This window comes from Plectropomus leopardus, chromosome 10, assembly GCF_026936395.1.
Source record: "Plectropomus leopardus strain MGB_pleo_1.0 chromosome 10, ASM2693639v1, whole genome shotgun sequence".
In the NCBI taxonomy this organism is placed as follows: Eukaryota; Metazoa; Chordata; class Actinopteri; order Perciformes; family Serranidae; genus Plectropomus; species Plectropomus leopardus.
In genome coordinates this window covers 18,338,019-18,362,797 of record NC_142185.1, presented here as the reverse complement: position 1 = coordinate 18,362,797, position 24,779 = coordinate 18,338,019, and the positions used below count along the sequence as shown (strand labels likewise).

Here is a 24,779-nt window from a genome sequence, read left to right as displayed (position 1 = left end):
CACTGTCACGCGTCACACTCACACACTCTCTTTCTATTTGACTGCAGAGTTATTACGAACACAATCTGGTACTGAAATGAGGAACCAAAATCTGCATTTTGATTTGGTCTGGTAGGTATCGGTCATAAAGGAACTGATGCCAGATTGGCACCAGGTGTCCCAACCTTAGCCCCATGTCAAACTATTCGACATATTAAAAAATTTGATCTGATAATGCTGCTGCATAAAACATAAGGGAATCGGCAAAGTAAAATTAATTTTTAGGGGAACATGTAGTGAATTTCTGTACAAACTTTTATGCTATTCCTTCTAGCAGTTATTAAGATAAATCAGTCTGAACCGAAGTGATGTACCAGCCGACCGACCAACTTGACAGACAGAGTCAGGATTCTAGATTTGCTCAAAAGTGCATACTTATGAAATAACTATAAACTGCATTGTACAAACTTAAGAGCAGAATAAAGAGGCCAAACTTCTCTGCAAAAACTGTGCAAAGAGCAATAGCTAGGAAGACAAGAGACCTTGCACATTAAGATATTCATGCCATCACAACAGTTGCATAGTTCCTTAACACTCATTATATAATTCTCAATAGTGGGGTGCTGTCAGTCAAACAAAGCCAGATGGCTCCGTGGTGACAGAGACCAGTTAGGCATTTGCAGATTAGGCATTTGGCAAGTTGTGATCTGTCAATGGATCGCCACTCAGCAGAATTTTAAATGGCTTCTCAAAACTGAAGTAAATTGATCTCTGCAAAGGTTTATATTTTGCTCCTGCTGTGACGCATAGAGGCACCAACAATTCTGTGAGCGCGGACATTTTAAAAGATGCCACTGTGACCTTTTGGAGAGCTGGAGGATATGAATGGGCTATCTGTTTTCTTGTTGCTTTCTTTTCAATCTCAAACTGAACAGATCGATGTTAACATAAAGCCAGAGGCCGAGAAAAATTCGATGGCTAACTGAAGACATCATAAAACACAGACAAAAACAGATTGAAACGATTCAAAATTACAGGAGAAGATCTTCTCTCGAAAACCACCACAGATGACATGAGCTTACAGCATGTCAGATAAAACAGTTACATGTCCTTCTGCTCCAGAGCTACAAAGAGACTACAGCACATTGAATTTAAAAAGCCATAACCTTCATGCTGCAGTACTGACAGACATGAGTTTTTAATTTGAGAAAATTACTGTCTGACCTTTGCAAACACCATTGAGTCACAGATTGTGTTCACATGCACCAGGTGGAGATGACTTCAGTCCGTCTAATAAAACACAGATGTGAGCTGTACTCAAACCTTACCTTGTCACTGTTGAGACGAACATATCCTAAAAGTTGCGTGTCAGTTGTCCATAGATTTAGGTCAAGACACAGCCTAACAAAGGATCTTGGATCCATTATCACCGTTTTTCCAGAGGAGCAGAGGATTTTGGAGTAGAAACAAATGAGTGTGTACTGTACCTCAACATGGCTCAGACCACAAAGCCTGGTTGAATAGCAAAACATCACAGATGCACTGTAGCACCATTCCTGAGCCACAGTGACCCTGACTCAGTCTGAGCAACCTGACCACAAGCAGCTCAAGCTAAGATTTCAAAACCATGGAATTCCAGTGGCTACAACTAATATGGCCCTTTGACTCTGTAATCGTTTTTAAAAAGCTTAACATGAATGACTCAAAAATAGAATTCTTATTACCTAAGTAAAATGAAGAGTAAGGGTGGCAAAGAGTGCAAGCTGCATCATGTAAAATTTTGTCAACCTTTTCAAAAACTGTGTTTTTGGATGCACAAACTGTCGTGGGTGCTGCAAAATCTGACATTTGAAAGTGTTAAGGTGGACACAAGGTTGGTGTTATTAATGTGTTGAGCAGCCACTGAAGATAAGACCTTAAGGAGGAAATCCAACATGACATCAATAGCAAGATTCTTTCACATATTCTAAAATGCTGGAATGCAAAAAAAATGATGAAGCCACCTGAGACACGGAACAAACTATCAGCTGCTTTATGTAATGGCTCGGACTGAAATATGAGGTGAAAAATGATTGTGCCAACATCATTTAAACAAATTAAAATAATTTCTCAAACAAACTATGGAAAATCCATTTTTCCTGCAAAAAGAAACAGATTATCACAATCACTTAATCATGGTGGATACCATTGTCAGGATAATCATAAATATGACTGATTGACAACCGACAATAAAAGATTCTGCAAAGCACTCTGCATATGCACCAACTTCAAAAAACACAAAAGACATTAATTAAGCATTTGCATATTTCATATTGATGAAATGATGCAATTTTAAATAGCTGAAAAGCCTGCCTTGATCGACTGATTTTACTAAAAAAGATTTCCTCTGAAAAAGATGCGTGTCCCAACTGACTGCTGTATAAAAAATTACCAGATTGCAGCAAAATAAGTTTTTGATGCTTATACACACACACACTTGTGCGAATGGGGTAGTTACTGAAATAAACTGGGATTACTAGATGCCATATTGCCATAATGGCCTTGAATTAGATATTGTGTATCAACTGACACTGAATCACTGTTTTCTTTATAGAATGGTAGCCACAATAGTTCCTAAGACTACCAACTAATGCTACGTTTACAGACTGCTCCTGCAGAGACATTTGAATTCAGCCCTGTGTGGTGACAGGTGGTGCGAGCCAACATTTGTGCAACTTGCCACAACACATGGAGGCTCCACACAGTGCTGCTTGAGTTCCCACAGCAGCTCAGGGACACGCTAGCCACACTGCAAGTGTGTGTGTTCAACAAGGCAGTACAACACTTCTCAATATTATGCGGACGTTCTTTCTATATACATATTTAACATTCTATACACTTGTTGATTGGCAACAAACAAATGGATGAAATCCACTTTGCCTTGAAGACAATTTGGCCTTTGTGCCGAAACTCTCTTTATGGTTTCTGCAGTCTGGTGTCTTGATTTTCCAATGCATAGTCAATCGATACAGGCTACACACACAAACAAGGATACAGTATAACTAGCCATCCATCCCTCCTACATAACAGGGTATGGGTGTTAACCGGCTTTTGAAGTTTCTTCACAATCACACACTGACTCTCTCACTCACTCTTCCTGGGGCATCCTGAGGTGTTCCCAGACAATGTGGGATATGAAATCCCTCCAGCATGCTGCTCTAAATCCACTTCAGAGTCACCATGTAGCTGAATGCCTCATGGATGCCTCGAGAGATACCTGAACAACCTTAACTGCATCTTTTTGGCTACTCAGAGTTCCTATCACTTATCCTCATACTGTGCCTGAGGGTTTGCCCTGCAAAAAAAAACTATGTTCATGACCATAGGTGTCGAATGGAATGTAGATCAACAATAATAGAGAAAGCTCTTCCTTAATACCTCTTCACTCGAACAGTCCAGTAAAAGGTCCGCATCAATGCCCACTCCACACAAATCCTCCTGAGGAACTTATCCTCCATCTTACTCTCCCTTGTCAACAAGACCCTAAGATACTTGACCTCATTCGAAACAGAAGTGGCTCCCAACCCAGAGGGAGCCACCAACAGTTTTCAAGCAGAGTGCCACAGCCTCAGACCACGAGGTGATGAAGAAATAAAAGTTTACTGAATCAGAATCTGAGAACATGGAGGCGGCCTCTAGCTTACCTGCTAGATTGTGTGCCCCATTTGCCGAGGCCTTTGCAGTAGCCCGGGTTCAATTCCAGCCAGTGGCCCTTTCCTGCGTGTCATTCCCCCTCTCTCTCCCACATTTCCTGTCATTCTACAGCTCTCCTATGAATGAAAAAGGGAAAAATCCCCCCAAAATAATCCAAAAAATAAAAAATAAAAAAAATCTGAGAACATGGAATAGAAAAATAATGTTTTTCAACCCCAGACATTTTTAGGGAGAGGGGGATCATTTTAGCTGTAATCTGAAGTATTGCCAGGCTTCTTGTACTTACTTTATGTCCATCAATAAAAAAAGGCATAGTCACAGCAGTCAACTCATTATCACACACATGGAACCACACAATGGAAAATAGTTGCCAAGGTTCAGAGTGACTGCACTAACGATGCATACACTTTATTTTGTCTTGAACAATGGCATCCCATCCATTTACCACTTTCCATTTCAGTATCTTCTTCTTAAGAATTTATTTATTTATTTAATTTATTGAATACAAAGTCATTGAGCACCAAATGAAAAGAGGTATTGTCCTTGGCACACCCTGACACCAACATAAATTGGTCTGGGCCATAAATGAAGTTGTCTCACTATGTCCTTGATGTTCCCTCTCAGGGCTTTGCCACACAGCGTAAAATCTGAGGTGTGAATTCTGCGGGACCCTAGAGGGCAACGCTGCATAACTATGACATCAGCCAATAAACTCTTAGAGCACAGGGGGAGACAAGCACACCAGCGCTCACACGCAAAACAACACACATAAACAGTCAAATATTTCCTGCTCTGTTGGCTTTATGAGCTGTTGTGTGTCTGTGCCGTTCAGGTTTATGTCAGCAGCAAAAATAATGATGAGATTTAAAGGGGTATGGACTCATGGAACAAGAGAATAGTGACTGAACTGCACAGTGCCATGTATCAACTCATGTTGACGTGGGCACAGACTCAACTGTAGGCTGTAGAGAAAATATTCAAGTGTTGTGCAAAAGCGATACACTGCGTGTGAAAGACATACATAAGCTAGGACATGTATTTTATATCCATCTCTTATACCCACTCCATCATATTCTCTTACTATTAGACAAAGTACCCTGCAAGGACACTTTTAACAAATGGAATAAATCTACCGTTGGCAAACAAATGGGCTGCATGTTGCAAATTGTCAAGGCTTTGAGACACACAAGGCATCTTTACCTTGCATTGAATTTATCTGGCACATACTTTTGTCCAAGGTGATTCGCAATAAGTGCATTCAAACTCAACAGAAACCTGAACTACCACACTGTAGAAGCAGCTGACACAAGTGAATAGTTACTGTATTTTTATCAAGGTCAAACCCATGGGAGGCATTTTTTTGCAGCATTAAAGCATTTGATCTTCAACTCATTGGCAGCTGCAGCATCCACGTGAAATGGGTAAAACACTCTTTTCAACCTGTCATATTCCAAAGTAACAAAATTTGAACATCATCCCTCGGCTAAACACCACTACTTGCACGCTGAGCGAAATACTGCTCTGTCTGATCTCTGTCTGGATTCTGGTGTTTTACTTGTTGTCTACATCTAAAAAGGTTTTTTCTTGGCCAGTGGTCTGACCTGAGTCTACTCGTGTTTTTATGCTTCTTTCCCAAGCTCTGCACAGCCTGCCCCCGCCTTTGCAATTTCCTGTGATTTCGGCTGACCAATAGAGGTGTCTGCTTGTACAATGCCATGTGACAAAGTTCATCTGCTCTACAAACAGGGTCACCCTCACATCCGTACAATCTTCATCTTCCCTAGAGCAGCGCTTTTTGTTCATCAGATGTACCATTTACACACTACAACCGCTATAGTCCACCACTGCTATGACAAGCAAACATTTGTCTTTTATCTTTATATTGCTCTTATTTCTAGCATCTAGTCAGGCTGACAGCACATGCATATTCCCCTGAGTACGGAGAATCATGAACACAATGGGATTGCAAGTAGACCTGCAGACAACACTACTACATTTCACAGTTTACTTAAACATTTAAATCCAACAACTCCCCTTGGTAATTCCTAATGCCAAACAGTCACCAAGCAGCAGCTAAGTGGGGTGAGTCACATTAATTACATTTCTCTGCAGCCGGTAGGTGTGTTGATGTGTTTCAGGCGGTAAGAAACTCTCTTTAACAACACGTCAAAGGTGTCACAGGACTCTGTTTACTGATTGGCTGAGGATATTCTCTCGTTCGAAATGTTTATTTCAACAGCAACATAGTAAGAGTTTGCTGTCTAGAATCCGTGCTCATCACTCCCTGCAGAAATGTTTACATGATATATTAGGGAGTGATGATTAAATATCTTCCCCCCTAGCCAGAGCCTACAGGTGGATGCTAAAGTGGAGGTGCGGCTGGAGGAGCGGGCATCAGGGCAGCAGCAGCACTGGCAACGCAGAGGGAGAGCTGGCAAACTTTTGCAGCTTAAATAGGCCACCAAAATTGGAGGGTGTGTTTTGTGAACATACGGAGAGTGACATTTGACGTGTGTATGTATTAGTGCAGCTTGAAATTGACTGCCTGAACTAGCTTTCAGGCATCGCTCCATTTTTACCACACTTTGAAGTACAATCAAAAGCAGTATACCATAGCCATTGCATGGCAGCTCACCTCAGGCCACACTTAGCTGTTGCTTGGAGTGTTTTTGGCATAAGGGTATAAAACAGGTAAAAATTGCAGGTCTAAAATACTAATTCAACCGTGGAACTCAGTTAGGCCTCGTTTTTTTTGCATCAACTTTGCATTAACTTTGCAACTTGGCTATGGACTTTAGTTTTAAAGGAAGATGTAAAACTTATGGCTGCATAAGTTACAACAACTAGGCCAAGGTCAAAAGCAGCAACGGCAAAAACAGAGGCAGGCAGGGTGGGGGAGATCTGGGAATGGAAAAGAGAGGGAAGAGAGAGGGGGAAAGGTGGTTGTGGAGGGATATCAACAACTGTGACAGCTGTGTGGATATGGCGAGTCGAGCCATAACAGGGAGGTTCCAGGGCAGGAATGCAGAACAGATCAGCCAGACAGTGGTTTGTGTTTAGGTCCGACATGGCAGGCAGGGCTGCGCCACAGCATACAACAGCTGCCTAATCCCAAACTTCTGCCATGATACCCCACTCTTTGTTGAAAAGCGCAACCCGCTTCTGAAAATGTCTCCTCCCTCCATGTCTATACGTGCTTTTTCCTGTCTGTGTCTGTCACTTGCTTGGACTACAAATGACACCACACTTGTCAGCCTCAGGCACTGGTCATATCATAGCGTCACAATCTTGAACTGACTGGTTAATGATGTAAGCGAGACAACCAAGTGCAGAGTCAAGAGTTTTACTGTCAGCACAACAAAGGTTACTAGGCTACAAGAAGAAAGTTTGAAAAAAATGTTTCATGTAATGCTAAATGTACGCACACAGTCATTGAGGAAAGGTATACAAACTCATTCCTTTCCCTCCTTTCAGCAGAAGACATCCAGATGTCAAGAGCTCAAAAGACCGAAGGACCTTACCTGCTACGGAGTTTGGCCTCGGCATCATGAGGGAAGAAGATGTCTGTGATGGGTATGGAATGGGTCCCTCGGGTGAGTTACTTGGAGGCTGTGGTGCCCCTGCTGATGTGTTGGACTGCTGCTGCTGGTCTGTCCTGGATGGGGTGTCGGCTGGCGTTGCTGTGGCACTGTTGGAGTCTTCTTCGGCCACAGGGGAGCAGGTGTCGGCCCGCACACCCTGTGCCAGGCCATGGCGCCTGCTGCCTCTCAGGCTGCCATCCTTACTCCACTCCAGGCTGGAGCCACTGCGGTCATCATTCTCCGAAGAACTTGTGATGGTGGCTGAGGGGAGATGAAAACAAAGAAGGAAATTAGAGCAAGTAAGGGAGGTAAGACGCTCTTTGTGTGCCATGAACATTTATCTGTCTTCATCTCTAATGAGATACTGAGCTGTAATGGAACTTTTAACTTTGAATAAGTCTCTGCTTTTCCTCATTGCCCTTATCAACACTGTTCACCACTTGATTTTATACTTACAGAGATAGTCTGCTTGCACTAATGAAAACTGTAAAGACATGATGGCACGGACGTGATTCATTTCCTGAGCCCAGACTCCTCAGATGTCTTTTGTTCTTTTCACGGATCATCAGTTGACAAATCTCATATTATACAGCATAAACAGCTACTGAATGCTGTGCTGTGACACAAAATCCAAACTTAAATGTATTTTTAAAAATATAAGTGTGAAGAACTAGTGTCAATACTGCCTTCAATATTTTTGAGTTCAGACAGGTGTTTTGCTAACATGACAATAAATCCTTTAATCCTCCCTCAGGCCAACCCAGCCATCTAATGCGAGCCTAAAAGATGAGCGGAGGGCCAAAGGTACGCCAGCTGCAGCTGGATACAGAAACATCAGCACAGTTAGAGGACTGGAACTGACTGGCCAGCTGGCTGCGTTTGCATCACACACTCCTAATCTGGATTTCATAATGTCGCAGCATGTTGCATCATCTCTAACATTAATATAACTAGTGTTAATTTTGTCAGATATTTTTTTATTTAGTTTCATAATTCTGTGTCAAATGTCCATGTTAGTTTATATCATATTTAATCAACCTCATTCTGTTGTAGCTGACTAACAGTCTTGGCATTTTAGTCTTATCCTAATCAAAGAAAACTATAAATGCATTATTTTAGTCAATGAAAACAGATAATATTTTTGTCTTTTTTAGTCATTATATTGAACATTTCAATCAATCCATTTAGTCTAGCAAAAACCTTTAACTTTGTCATTTCAGTCAAACTTATTTTACATAAGATTTTATTTTATGCTTATCTGATGAAAACTACAGGTTGGATGATGTGCTTTAGCACAAAAAGTCTGATCTAGTGGTGTGAGGATTTCATTTTAAGGAATACATCCAATATGGGCCAAAATGTCAACTTATTTCTTGTCGTTGTTAACTTTAAGTTATACAAGTAAGTTACTAGGAGACCTCCTGAATGGGCTCATTGTGTCCTACCGATGAAGTCCTGATATGTGGCGCAGAGCACAGGACGCAAAACTAAAATCTTTTAAACTTAAAAAAAAATATTTGTCTTCTCTTGTTTTGTCAGCAAAAATAAAGAGAGACTTTTGCAGTTTTTGTTTTTCAAACTAGATTAGTCTAGTCTTTTTTATCAACAATATTGCGTCTTCATATAGTCACAGTTAAGGTTTAATGACGTCAGCATCATCTCAAACTTAATAAATACATCCTGGACCTTGTGACACTTGTGCTGAGTGGCAAAACAAATATTAGGTCATTTCTGACAGCAGTCATGTCTTCTCCTGCTCCGCGCATGGCATTATCTGTCATCACTGTGTATAAGAAGTTACAGTGATTGCTTATTTGTTGAACGACAAAGGCAAAGAGTAGAGCATTAATTATTCATTGAAATGTATGGTAAGCGAAATTTTATTCTAAGTTATGAAGAGCTGGTTATGGTCATTGCTACAGGACTGTTATAAGTCCTTCTCTGGTCACCTCATGCAGAAACTCCTCTGGGAGCTATTTTGTAAATGTTAAGACATTGCAAAATCTCCCCAATGCCCCCAAGGAGCTTTTAACGCAGAACAAAGCCAAATTAATGTGCTTTTGAAATCAGAGTCAGAGTCAAACCTCAAAGGCCGGGGAACATTAATCACAGCCTGGAATCTGACTTGTGGACACACAACATAGCTTTGTTCTCGTCCGTGCCTGCACAGTCTGATCGGGGGGGTTGGGGGGTGGGGGGGGTCTATTTACACCTCCATCACATCATGTCATTCTCTTACAAAATAAATTTTGATTTGACACAAGTAAAGTAGCTTTACAATGAGACATATCACAACACATGTTACTGTATGTCTCATCCTGGGTGGCAGCATGCCGGCACTCAATGCTAGCAGATACTATATCACAGCTTCCATAAATTATTTAGCAGGTAGCTTTGATATTGCTCTAAGGGGACAGAATGACTGACTCATGGTAATCAGTTACGTCAACTCTGCAGTATTAGACATCCAAACTGTTGTGTTATATCTGGCTTTGGCATGCATAGCTTTCTACTGCAGAACAATCATGTCACCTATAAATAGACAAAAAATATGTGATATCCTTCATACAAGGTTATTAACTTTTCCCCCAAAATTTCCAGTGTCTCAAGAAATTATTTAAGTTTAACCGAGGATAACTACAGTATCATACAGTTACAATGTGCTATTGAATTCCCACCTCAAATATTCAAAAGCCATATTCATAATAAATTTCTAACATTTGTAAAGTCACTGGAAGGTTTATGTATAGAAACAGCAGAAGGATTAGTATATCAATAGACTATGTCATATTCCTGTCAGCTTGTGTAAATCCCCAGATGTCTTACAGAGCTATTACTAGGGATACAATGCAATGTTAAACTGTGGCGACTGTCACCTCAGTGCTCTCTCATACCAGAACAGCTCAATACAAACTCGGAAACCGACACATGGAAGAGGATGAATACAACCTGTCATGAGTGCTATTCAATCCCCCAAAAAATCCAGTGGCTTTAACAAAATGATGACTAAGTGAAACAACGCAGGTCAGACACTTTGGTGTGCCTAAATGTTGCCATTTAGAAGAAAAAGATTACAGAGATGTCAGTGTTTGTCATTACCAATGTTTTTACCAAACCCAGCATCTGATGTAGCCTCTGATAAGATGCCATTTTTGAACATTACTCTGTGGTGGGATACTCCCACTCCTAACTAAGCTATTGATTCCCTGTGCCTGGTTTCCCACCGGATCTGCAGCTGACTTGGCTCGTCACTAGCATTCCTCGCGTGGTTACTGACTATTTTGGCAAAGGCACCACAGGTGGATTTTAACAGCAGTGAAGTCAGTTTGAGGTTATTTGACAAGACATTCTAAATCTTGCTTTATGTTATGAAAGTTAAGATATGAATGTCTACTGAATGCTTTAGTTTTGTGTCATCCTGTACAATTTAAGACAACTGCTTTGAAGCCCACGAAAAAAATGTGTAATGCTACTTTTAGTTTTAAAAAATCCAGAGGTTAACTTTAAATAGCCCCTTTTATGCAGAAATTGTGCTATAGAGCCCCTACAAAGTCCCATCTTTACATTTTTACACAAGAACGCAACAATGGCAGCATCATGTCACTCCAGTGTGTGATTTTAGATAGCATGCCAGCATCATGGAAGCAAAAGATGCATGATATGTTTTAATATAGCATCTGCCTCTAGTGTGACATACAACGAGTGCATTGGCAGCACTTAAAAATAATAATAATGGCATAACTTTGCAATAACAATAGTTTACTGTCCCTGTTATATGGCGGCTAATCTCCTCAAGATCTTTGTTATCGAGTTACCCGTTACTGCTGCTAGCTGCTTTTTAAATCTCCCGTGGCGGGCCATACACGTAACCCAACATCAAACGTCATACCCATCCTACCCGTGGGCCTGTTCTGCTGGTTGTCCATTTAACACATACCTTGATTCTGCACTGCTACTACTGCTGCTGCCAGCTTAAAGGTGAGAGATCTCTGTACCCCCCCATTCCGTGATTGGATCTTTTATACAGAACAGCAAGGCGGCAAGACAGCGAGATATTCACACCTTGAACAGGCTTGTGTAAAAGGGGCAAAGTCAAAGGACATGGGTGCACTTTGTTTTTGTTTTCTCTGCAACATACAAGCTGCTATTTGGGTATAATGAAGGAGTCATTTCTCACCTATGATCCCACTGTCTTTGCTCTCAAGTGTGGAGCTGGGGCTTGTGATGGTCCCACAGGGGCTGGAGCGGCTGAGCGGAGGGCGGCTGGTCGTGCTGTTGAGTGTGGAACATGGGCTGTCAGTGCTGGGAGAGGCCGTGCTGCTGGTCAGTGTAGAGCAGGGGCTGATACCCTGGCTAGTCACAGAGCACTGGGGAGAAAGAAAGATTGAGGAAAAGGGTTAAGGTACACCAAGAATGTGCTCTACTAAACACATATGTCAATGAAGTACGAAATCAACCCAATATAAACTGTCAGCTGGCAACATGTTCACATATTTTCAGCATGAGCAGCAATAAATACAACAAAAAATAAATCTCCAGCCCTATTTGGAAGGAGAACTGAGAAAACTAAAACTAAAAAATGATTCCATCCAAGTTTATTGACTATGTACCTGAATCACGTAAAAGCGATGCAAAGAATCTGCATACAAATAAACAAGCCTTTCACATGTGAGCATGACACACAAGCCGAAGGGCATGAGCGGTGTAAATGGAGCAAGGCTTGAAAATTACACACTCATATGTCTGGAGGAACCAAAATAAGCCTGAAGAGAATTTCACAAGGGAAGAAGTCCCTACTTTGTTGTGATACAATAGCTACCTTTCCCATGCATGCCACCAAGCCTGTCCGACAACCATACAGCAGCTGAATCTTTGTTTGAGCTAACTGACAACCGTAGAAATCAAAAATAAAGCTGGTTTGTCCTGTTTCCCTGTCCTTCTTAAACTGTATTCTGATTGCACACAGTATACAGTTGTTCATCATCACACTGAAAGAGGAGCCAAAGCCTTCAAACTGTTTCACAAACACAACTCCATACATATAAAACTCCAATTAAAAACTACTTTTACAAGCCCAGGTCAAATTAAACCAACCCTCGTCCTCAATACACCAACTTTGCTGCAGATATTTTGTTGCCGGAGGGACTTTAACCCACAGTGGGCTTCTCAAGCACCACTCAATACAAGGCTGTGCATCGCCTCAAACATACTCTTCCTATTAAAATCGCAGCAAATCATCACAAACCATAAACCATCACACCTGAACTCAAACATCCCAAACCTATTTTAAAGCCTCTTTTCACAAACTGCATTATGTAAAATCTTTGAGGCTAATTTGACAAACAACTACAGTACTTACTATACATATGTAGTGATTATAAGTGAGTTTTTTTTAACAATAAAAATCTTTGTCCTGATTAAAACATTACTGCAGTATTTTTGTTGCAAAAATGTATCTTCAACCCAACTGAACTCACAAAATAGTACAACTCACCATCTGCTAAGCCAATTTGAGACAGGAGAGGGACTAACATGTCATTGAGATGTACTGACTGTTGCTGTTTAAAGGTCTACATGTGTGTGCTGTGACATACTGAATGAAAACAGCCGAATAAGAGGGATATTGCATGGCTTAAGGCATCATGGACAACTTGTGGAATGCAAATATTAACTGCATAACATTTCCTTTTTCTATGTCCCACCTGTTTTTTTTTTGCATGACAATATGTCAGTAGTTTTTGCCCAGCAATTGCCAGCCTAGGGCTGCACCCAGAGCTTATAACACCCAACAAATCACTGTAAGAGCCAAACTGCTCACTGACATTTAATAATTTACTGTTTCGGTAGAACTAAAAACAACATGCTGAGTTTAATACATGTTGTAAAACAGCAGTATGGAGGAAGAGAGAATTGCTGGCAGATGACAATAATGTCCTCCCCAGCTGAGCTCCAGAAATACAGACCTACACACAAACACAAAAGTAAAAACCGTTACACTACCCACGTCTAGACTAATGAACGTGATTCATAAATACTTTGTAAGTCTATTTCATGTTCCTGGAATTGCAGACTGAGTGTCAAAACGTGTCGAGTTCACGAGATGAATGAGGGAAGCGTAGCGAGCTGGGCTCTGCTCTTCGCACAGCCCCATCTTAATTAGTAGAGCCAAACAAACTGAGGCTCAGACCTAACATAACTCTATTTCTGGACCAGAGCTCAGACACTCTTGTTACATACTCAAGAGCCCCTAGAATAGCACTCAAGTTACTGGGAGTCTCATATACCACACTGGAGAGAGAATAAAACCACATGCAGCCAATTTTAAATATGCAGTTACTTTCTTTAGAACATCCTTAACATCTCAAAGAAAACAGTGTGACAGTTACCGTTCTTTGTTGTGCCAAAAAAAAGAATTCCCAGAGTCCCCATCCAAAGATAATGCACAGGGGGGAAAAATGAATCAAGCTGCAACAAAAAAATCCATTCTTCTGTTACACTGTCACAACTCCCTCCTGCTCTCATCCTTTCTCTCTCTCCTCTATCTCTCTATCTGAGTGCTGCAGCAGTGGCAGCAGCTGCCATTGGAAGAGGGAGGGAGTTGGAGGAGAGGGAGAAAATGAAATACCTTCTTTTCATTCTTGTCGTCCATAGGTATGCGTGCCGTACCCGGGATCCCTTCTCCTAGTAAAAAGCCCAGCCTTGTCATCAGTTCCTGAGTGGCAGGGGAGGAGGAGCTTGGTTGTTTCTCTGCTTGCAGCTCTAGAGAAGAGGGAGAGAGAGAGAGAGAGAGAGAGAGAGGGGAGAGAGAGAGAGAGATATGCTCAACGTTAGCGGGCAGATTCCCTCTCTCCGCTGGATGGCCCACACAGGGCCACTCTGCCTGCCCTGCCCTCCTCGGCTCTGCTCTGAAATGCTATGCTGCACTCTCCAGCTGCTGCTGATGTGGTGCAGACCCAGAGAGGGGGGAGGAAAGAAGACCATGGAAGTGAGGAGAGAGGGAGTGTGGTGGGGGCTATGGCTTGTGTGTCTGTGTTCAAAAAGAGTCTGAATACATGTGAATGTCTAGCATTGTTAAGAAAGCAGAGACTCTGTGTGTGTGTGTGTGTGTGTGTGTGTGTGTGTGTGTGCGTGTGTGTGTGTGTGTGTGTGTGTGTGTGTGCAACGCCTCGAGTGCCAATTCCAGGGCTTTCTGGTTGTTTACAGCTCTCACTCAGAGCCTCTGAATATCAATGAGTGGACATGGGCTTTCTCCAACACCGCTTAAACTGTCTGCGGTCTTCACTCTCAGGGGCTTAATACTTGTTTAGAGAGCAATTTCAAGGTTGGGGGGCGATCAACAAGACAGAGACCACTTGCAATCTATTTTCTGTTTATATTTGCTTTTTGGCATATATTAAAACCCTCCCAAAAAACAGACACTAAAAAACAAATAAGACACTTGGTGCAACAACATGTGCTGAGAAAGAGTGTGTAATCATTCATACACTAAGTACCTCCAATATGGGCGTGGCAAATTAATTAAGGAGGAGTCACCATATTTACTGAGAATATGAACGGAGCGTCTGATGACCGAGACAGAGAGAGAGAGAGAGAGAGAGAGAGAGAGAGAGGGGCAGATGTCCAAGGTACAAAAGCTTATTATACAGCTCTCTGTCAGCACCTTTCCCCCCTCTCTCCTTCATTTTCTCCTTTACCCTCTGTCTTCCACAGTTATTAATAATGTTGGCAGTCAATCTGATTAAATACAAACAAGTCCAACAGTGCAATGTACTGCCAAGCCCCAACAAAGTCAAAATCAAGCCACTAGACCCACACATTTACATCTTTGGCATGGAAAGGCCCATATACAGATAATGTGTTCTCTACTGTGAATACAGAGAAATCACCAAAATGACTACTTTCCATCCCTCCATGATGAGTCACCGTCTTCATCTCCACTGCAAAATGAGTCTTGTTTTTCCCCTCTAACATGTTCCTCTTTACACATTTCGAAACATGGCTTGAAATAGTAAGAAATCAAATATTATATCGAAGTTGAGTGTCTCATTAAGTATCTACAAAAATCTGAGTGAAAAAAAATAATTCCAACTATTAGAAAACAATGTTCAAAACAGCTCATTTTGAGGATAATAGCTTTTTTGAAGACTGTGTTGGCGTGACACCTCCTTTAATCCCACTTCTGTCAACTGCCTCTTGTCTCCATGACAGTCATGGAGAAAAGCAGAGCCGGCATGGTACAGCCCTATCTGGTCGAGCCCTCTGACTCTGGGTGCGATCATAAATCCAATCTGACACTTTACACTAAAATGAGAGAGTTGTTATTCAAAGCCACAGAGCTCATATTTCTCAATCAATTAACAAATGGTTAAGTTCATTACACATTCACTCTGTTGGGCGCTTTGCTGCTCCTTCTCCCCAGACAGAGTGCCCAGAGTGCGCTCTGACACTCCCAGAGTGCTGTGCTCTGGATAACCGAATGGCACATTCCAACAGCACTCTGAATTTACCAACAGTCCAGTTTGTGCCTGAGTGCACTCCGGTAATCAGAGTGAGTGTTTCCGAGTGTACCCTCTGAACTTTCAGAATCAGAAGATTTGCAAAATAATACATTTCACTCTGTCACCGAATGGCAAGTTTTACAAAATGCTTTATTGATATTACTTTACATACAGTTTAAATAACGTAGCACATGAGACAAGAGCTGAGATGCACCCATTTGTTATCAAAACTATAAATGCAATGATAAAATATAGCACTGTAGGGTTAGTTAATGCTAGTTCCATTATATTTATTTATTCTTATTATTGTAATGCTTTCCCATTTGCCACATTCTTTCTGGTATCGATCTGTGTAATGTTGGTAAAAGCCTGGCAAAATACACACACACTGCATGCTGAAAATATAACGTTACCTTGATTGAAGACTTGCCAGAATGACATTGCCATGTCTAGTGACATTTCCTCTACAGTACTGAAAGGAGCGTTGTGGGATTTTAATTTGGCATATTAAATTAGTATCAACTGACATCTGACTTTTGATTGGCTTTATCCATATTATGTAATATGGATCATGGATAAGCACACACAAATCAACCCAGAAACTTCGGGAAACTTAAAAAAAAAAAAGACAGTTTTTCAAATTTGGATTGAGGCTAATGTCTGACTTTTATTATGTTTTTTATTATGCATGTAAGACCCTAAATTACATATTAAGAAAGTATTTGGTGATTTGGGTGCCCAGAGGCTTTAACATGAAAGTGCCATCTGGACACCCAGTGCACACTGGTTATTTCACTGAAACTTAGCAATGCAAAAACATTAAGGCTGTTACCTGTCCTCTTTGGTTGGCAGTTACTCTTAAGGAGAAAAAATATATATAAATGCAAATCAAATTGAAATTAATAACAAAAAAACTCATGATGTTGAACCATTGACCCGTGGTTGGTCTTTACTACTGGATCTTGAGGGCTGCCATGTCTATCACCTCTTCATATTCTATCATAAACATTTCAAAATCCATGTTTTCATTTTCTTACTCAAATTTCTTTGTGCTGTCTGTTTATATCCGTAATCAGTGTATACTGTAATTTGGTGTAGCATGTTTGGCTTCTGCTGTGTGGCAAATTTTATTAATGAAAGTCCTTGTAGAATTTGGGCGAAGCGCAATTAGATCTTGTTAGATTTGAGGCATATGAGTTGCCAGGCCATCTTCAGTTCCTACTTCGAAGCATTTTTATAGATAGTTTATATATTTTATAGTTGAAATATAAATGAAAAGTCTAGTAGTGAAATGAGGGTGTGGCATCTCTTGAGGTGCAGCTCTTGGAATAATGAAATTCATATCTTACTAAAAGATTCTTTACCGTGTAGAATACTGTGAATGTAATCAAAATAAGCTACAACAATGTGTGATTTTTATGCTTCTTTTTAACTTTTATTATGCTTTAAATTTATGCAATTTAAGAGGAAGAAACAGGAAGACAGTGTTTCCCACAGCATAAGAATCTATGTGTGGTGGTAGCTCCAGGAGGTTTTGTTTTTCCTCAGCAACAGTGTGTTGATTTTAAATTGCTGGGTAAAGAATCAATCGGTGATCAGTCTGTGGTCAGATTGATCAGAGATGATCACATCAGAGTTTGAAGAGTAAGTGAAAACAAAGTTTTAGATCCAGCTTTGGACCGCAGGTTTGCAGTTCCCATGGGAAGGCAGTGTTTTATCTAAAGCAGGCTGTAGAAAATGATGGACAACACTAAAATGAGAGCACTTTCGTTCTATGAGCGTTCTATTTAAGCATTTGTTAGCATGGAGGGTTTAACAGAATCACATAAATGCAGACAAAATCTTTAACTAGCAAAGGCCACAAGGTAAATCACACTGCTGATGTGGTCCTAAACAGACTCGGGGGAAAATACTGTCCACCCTACAACTCATTCTGCAGCACAGGAACTTAGTTTGCCTTATCTGGCAAAGGTAGCACACACACTACTTCTACAGCTGAATGAAACTACAGAAACAACATATTATGATGTCCCTTTAAGCTTCCTTCAGTAGTAATTCCAGTACTACCCATTTAAACATCTGGACTGGCTGTCTTATCATTGAAAAGTAGCTGATTTGTTTTATATGGAAATCCAAAACATGTCTAATCAAGCAGATTGCACAAGTGGCGAGAACTAATTCACCACTAATTTAAGAACACCAAAGGTTCTTGAATTTCCTTGAAAACTTATGCTGGTCGTGATCAGAATACACGCAGCTGGTCTTCCATAACTGCAAGAGCAATTTTGTAAAATAAGAATAAACCATGCCAGCGTTTCATCAAAGGCTTCTGTACAAAACAGAGCCATTATGGCTTGGCACGTGTTAGTCATGTGCCTACGTCCTTCAGCAAGAACAAAATGTTTTAGACAAGATGCACGTACTGTAAATTGTGTCAGACAAGCACATATCTCAACGTTGAGACTGTGAATACTTATGTTAACCCTTTGATGCATTTGCTCACCGGGTTGCTATGGTTTCTGATGTCAGTATACTTCATGGCTCTTGCACTGCCTCTAAGGAAAGCACTTGCTTTTAATTTTGAGAAATTGAAAATATCAGCCTGAAAGGAAACAGCAATAATCAAATAAGCCTAAAGGTTTCACTGTGACTAAATTGAAGCTTTTGTCTATGTAGCACTGAATGCTAACCTAATATACATGCTGCTGTGTTTGCATCACCTTTTCTCCATGGCAAACACTGTGCAGTAAAAAAAAAAAAAACACACACACTGAGAATCAGTTCTTTATAGGCAATGTCACCCCGCTCATGTAAATGCTTGAGAGAAGTCTTTTAAGACCACTGGTGCAAAGACAATGCTGAAGTCTGAATATCAACAACGATTTTATAGATTCAGGGTCACTAGTTTATAGCACATATCTTGTTAAGTCATCACAGAGTGCTATAATAATTCAATTGTCATTTCATACCCACCACAACATACACAAATCTTAAAGGTATACTATGCAGGATTTCCTTAAAAAAAAAAACCAATGTAAGGACTCATACAAAAGTAACCCCTCTCAATCATCATTTCTGACCCACTAGAAACATACACCTTAAATATACCTTGCATATATTTTCTGCTTGTTTTGCTATGTTTTGGACAGGGACATTCATAAGTTTAAACCCTTCGCCAATAACAGCTCGCAAATGAGATCAGGACTTAATAAAAAGATAGCAACTATAGACTTCATAAATAATGGGCAAAGCTTCTGCGACGTCCCCCATTGGTTTGTGGACTCCTGTTCTGAAGTCTCAAAATTGGCATTTCGGTAGTTGCCATCTTGGTTTTTTTGGAGCCCGAAGAGACCATATTTGGATGAGAGGCTGGAGCTGTGGAGGAGCGAGAGTGGATCTGACTGAGAAGCTGAGGACACTACTGGCAGGCAGCCTGTTACTCAAGTAACATGCATAATGTAATATACATAACTTTGAGCCTCAATAAAATGTACACAGGTGAGAAAAAAGAACCCCCCGTGCAGTTTTCATGCATGTTGATATTAGTTATAAAGACTGAAACAGTTTTTTTGTACCAGGCTGTAAACATGTCTGTAAACTTGGGTATTTTAACATTATTTTTTTTGGGAGACTATGGGGATATACTCTTGTTTTGGAGCCAGCCTAATGTGGCCATTGGATGCACTGCTCTGTTTTCAGTACTTCTGCATTGGCTCCATTTTGCAGCCTTGGAGGTTGTGGCTTGGTAGTGACCAGGTGACAAGACAATACGCTAATAAGCTACTAAAATGGCAGACACCGCAAAGAGAAAATGCAAATATGCTGAGATTAAATGTGAAGTGAAGTAAATCTGGGTTTGGCGAGCACTGAAGGAGAGGATGTGGAGGAAGAGTGACGTGAAGTTTGCCTATTTTCTGTTGGATGGGTAGGTTCTGACAGTTAGCTCAGTTAGCTTGCTAAAGTAATGGCTTTTCCATTACAAAAAAATGTAATGTTGGTGCTTAAGTGGCTTGCAGTGTATGTACAAGCAGTGCTGGGAGGAGAAGCCAAGTTTGAATGTTTGAATGTGTTTACAAACAGTAACTGATAATTCCTTCATAATATAGCTGGGAGCACAAAAATGAAAATTCTCCTTACAGGCTTTGACAATGCTTTATGTCAATGTTGTGTTTTTTTGTCATTGCCATACTTTGACATATTTTTTATAAAGTAGTAAAGTAAGCTTTAAGAAGTCATGAGCTACTGAAATCTAAATCAATTTCATTTAACATCATAACCTGATGCAGCACTAAAACTGAGATTTATGTTTAAAATTAACATAAGCTTGTTAAATTCAACTGCGGACAGACATCAACTATGTCTAGTGCCTGTTGTGGGTCAATAGTAATTTGAAGCAACACATTGCATGCTTCATCAACTTTTAGTAGACGGTAACAGATAATGGGAAGTGGTCCCAGGTTTTTACAGGGGGCACCTTACACATCACACATTTATAGCTACTGTACATTAGCGAACAGTGACAGGCTGTTTTATATTGAGGGAGTCTGTCAAAGGCATGGCATGGCCTGACAGCACAAAAATGATGGATGTGTTAAGACTAGACACTACGTACAACAACACGCTGTGAGACCAAGAACCTTTCAGATATTTTAATTCCCTCCATTTAATGTTGAGGAAAAATATAGAAGTGAAAGCAGTATAGAAGAAAAAAAAAGAGCAAAAATAGGTGCAACCTATTTAGAGATCAGTGCAAAAAAGCTGTATTAGTACCTGCTCTGGCTATAATGTAATACCACGTAGAGATGAAACTTGTTGATTGAGTGATTCTTCACAGTTGTATGCTTATCTCTGCTTCTCAGAACCGCTTAAAGCCAGCTGACTCTAAAGGACCAATCAGAAGCACCAAAACTGTGCTGGGGCACATCAATACCAATATCTTCAGCCAGTGGTCCCTCTGACAATCAATATACTGTACCAACAACACAAATTAGATGCACTACAACTGCACCCGCCGCCAGACACAAAACCTTCACTTTGCAAACAAATATTTCACAGCCCTCTGTTTGTGCATATATGAATAAAAACAAAGCACATGAAGTGCATGGCGAAATCTGAGTTAAGCTTCAGGTTGTACTGTGGGTTTATGAATTACAATACTTTGGCTTTAGCTTGTCAACTGCTTGTGAGTGGATTTGGACTGGGTGACTCACTATTTGCTCTGTTTATACACATGACACAAAAGGGCAGTTGTCTAGCACAGCTAAATGGCTAACCCTGGGACCAGTTTATGAATGTTATCATCACCTTTTCATCAGTCCTTACCATTTTACTGTCTGTTAACAGCAATGACAACCAAATACTTTAAAGTCATGGTGAATTATGGGCAGAAAGAAACAGATCTGGCTCATGTAAAGTAAAAACTGGTATCTGTAATTATTGTTTAACCTTTAATTTCATTCCCTTAAGTGTCGAGATTTGGCGCTGATTGATTGTATTGCGAACTGATACTCGGCAGACATTATTATCAGATGACATGTAATTAATATGTACACTAAACTGGTGGCATTGTACACTTGAGAAAACTGAGCTCACATAATACGTCAAAATCATAAATCACACAAGCATCTTTCTATATTCTAGCCTACCAAGAATGTCCCTGGGTTATGTTCTCTATTTCCTCTGTCTTAACAGTGTTTTCAATGGAAGACACATAATGAAACATAGAAATCTTCCCCAGTTCAAGAACCACATTGATGTATCTCATGTTTAATTGATAACGTCATCATACAACGGGCAAAGAACTTTCCAGTCCATACCAAATAAGACAGAGAAAGAAAAAGCCAACATAGTCCAAAGACAGAGGTCAGTGTGGGGTTTATCAGTTTTTCAAGCTGCCATGCATTCCTGAAAAGAAAAGCATGAAAGAGGGCTGCTATGGTTTCTTGATTTAAAATGCTATCAGCAGTGGAGCACTTCTGACTGCAAGTGGTCTACCTGTCTCCCAAGATAACCTGACAGTGGGCTGAATGCAAGCCAGACCTGCTGGCTTTCCTCGCAGTGTTCAGAGATTAGCTCTGCTCTTGTTTCATGTTAAACCTCATTGGCTCTTTAACCTGGGGCACCGCAGGTTAGTCACACACACATATCTGCCCAAATTTTTACTGTACACTTACTGTACGGACGTGCGTGCACACTCTCTTTCCTCTCTCATCCTCCCTCACAGAGATATATCACTATCCGTGTATTGTATGTCAATAACTAGGAAATTCCAGTACAGAAATGCCTAAGATTTGTTTGGATTTTGCACAGGAAAATAAGAACAGCCAGGGTTATTAAGTCTTTTGTTTCTTCAGCAATCAGACTGTTAAATCAGAGGGACAATACAAGAACATAAGAGTTGATGTTATTTTGGTCAGGGCAGTAGGGGATGCAATACATATGCAATACTTGTATGGTGCAATATACATATATATTTATATCTTAGTTGATTATAATGTTGATGTTGAGCTTGTTTCTCAAGGATCATGTAGCCTGATGCTGTGTGATGTGCGCGTGTGTGTAAGTGTATGCATATGTATCAGAATAAGGGGTTTTGGAAATGCTCCTCTTGTGTAAGGATGTGCATATGTAGGTGTGTGTGTGTTGAGGGGTTTTAAGGTGGGGACTTTGTTGGTTTTTATATCTGTTTTCATGATTGTTTTGTGCATTTCTGCATCTTGACCACCCAAATTGCCCTACTCAGGGTAACAAGTTTACCTTGACTTTGAGATGATTCACAGTGTCCACATAACAGTTTGCCTTGTAGGAGTTTGTTTTTGTTTTTGAACCCACTCGGTACATATCACTAGAATAAGCACTCTAAAGCTGTACAACATAGTTTAAGAATCCCAAATAAGATGTTTCCACATAAAACTACAGCCGCTTTTACACTGCCTGTTCAAGGCAGAAATAGTGCGGCGTTATACCACCTCGCTGCTCTAACGTATGATTGCAGAATGGGAAAACAATGAGGAGCTCCTTACCCTCCAAACCGAGGACGAGCCGCCATATGACATAAATGATTGTTACTGATACGTTAATGCCATAGTTGCTGTATAGAAAGCTCTGCTGTCGCTTATGTTATATGCTAAACTAGCACTGTTGTGTTACACGTCATGCCCGTCATGCTGCTATTGACTGTGAGATGCATTGTGTAATCACACACTAAAGCTCAATGAATCCGCCGTCATTTGGTTCTGTAAAAATGCAAAGGAGGCATAAAAAAGGGACCTTGTAGCAGCCCTGTAGTGCAATCTTTGTGTTAAAGCAGTTTTTAGTGACAAGATGAGATTAGCTAGAAAGGCCCCAAAGTATTACTAATGATGCGTTACAATAAATTCTGTGCAAGGTCACTGGACTACAATACAAATCGTTTGCAGTCATCCCACAGCAGCACAACCACATATATGGAAATTGACATTCAAGCATCATATCTCATGCACAAGGACATGTAATCTAAACCTAGCACTTTATTTTTTACTTCATAAAGTCTGCAGAATATTTGGCTAATCTGATGGATAACAAGCCGTTATACTAATACAGTCCTAATTGAAAGCCTTTGAGTATGAAGAAAAACTAAAAAGGTGGTAAGAGAGTCCGACCATGAAAGCTCAGTTAATGGAGAGTTGAGCTAAAGCTATGGACTGCCTCAATGTAAATTATTTGATGAGTATGATAAGGCTTGGTCTTGTGTTGTCTCTATAGGAAGTTATAAAGTGAAATGACTAGCCAATAGAAATTAGCTGTGTACGGTATCTGATTAGTCCACCAAATCTTACACTGCCCTGGAGATATGGAAAAACCAGGGATGTAGCTGGAACCACTTTTTGTTCCAGTAACAGTACAGAAAATGGAAGGAGAAAGAAAACAACATCATTATCTGCTGCCTGAGGAAGTTTATGAGCAGGTGTGAAATGGCAGCCGCATGGAGCAGGGATAGAAGAACGAAGACAGAAGGAGGAGGAGCAGAAGACGGATGGAGGAGGAGGGGAACACCACCAACAGACTGGCTCCACAGAGCTGTCTTGGCTCTCTCCCTGCCGAGAAAACAATCCAGCCGGTGCTCATTAGCAGCTGGAGTTTCATTACCACAACAGTGGAGCCTGTTTAATGAAGCCTCGATGAGAACATGCATCCTGCTTCCCCATTTGGGTTCAGAGGTACAAGGTGACGTGCCCCCCTGAAGCACGTTGAGCTCTTATTGCAAATTCCACTACTGGAACCACAAATGTCCTTTGCTGCAAGCACAGATGGAGCATCCAATGGGACATTACATCATACTGAGGTGAGACTGTTGATAACAAAGTATCTACAAGTAAAATTAGGTTTGGAGGGTTGGAATGGCAAGGGGGTCGTAATCATAGTTGTGACTGACATCTCAGCTTGAGTCTGGCTGTTATTATTGTTGACCTTACGGTAGATACAGATGGCAATTCATTAAACATTTGACCAACAGAGCTAAAGCGTCTTTGTGCAGTGATTCACTCCTGCGGGGCACAGCGTCTATGCTTTAAGGATCCTCAAGTGATGAACAGATACAGATTAATGAAGCTTCATTATTAAATAAAGAAAAAGACAAACAACATAAAAAGTTTCAGCCTCTAGCAGCTGATTAAAAAAGGAAATCAACAATAAAACTGATATGCCATAGAGAGGGAGGGATATGACTCACTGTTAAATCCAAAAAGAAATCACAGACCATTCATCTCTGCTGCCACAAAGTTACTACTTGCTTATATTATCATTAGTTCTATAAACTGGTAACAATGAATCTTGATTACACATTTGGGCATGAGTCTTAAAAATGGCAGAAAATACAGCGAGTTTGTTAAAGTGCTTTATGCATAACTGACGCATTGCATCTATTCTTCTTTAGTGGAGAACCTTTCTCACGTCCCTTTTCTGTCCCCATTTCCCAATTCAGTATCATACCAAGACATCGAGAACAATCAGACATTATCTGTATCATCGTATGAATGGCCAATTCAAA

The 24,779-nt window shown here is 40.6% G+C and overlaps 1 protein-coding gene across 3 annotated transcripts in view; it reads right to left on the bottom strand.

Annotated features, from left to right (window-relative positions):
* Window positions 1–24,779, bottom strand: part of LOC121948714 (protein TANC1) — a 127,375-nt gene that overhangs the window by 45,327 nt on the left and 57,269 nt on the right. For all 3 annotated transcript variants that reach the window (XM_088083200.1, XM_042494126.2, XM_088083201.1), the window contains 3 exons: window positions 13,879–14,012; window positions 11,431–11,620; window positions 7,194–7,514 (listed from right to left, as the gene is read on the bottom strand). In XM_088083200.1, coding sequence (XP_087939326.1) covers window positions 7,194–7,514; window positions 11,431–11,620; window positions 13,879–14,012 — 645 coding nt within the window. The remainder of the gene's footprint in view (window positions 1–7,193; window positions 7,515–11,430; window positions 11,621–13,878; window positions 14,013–24,779) is intronic.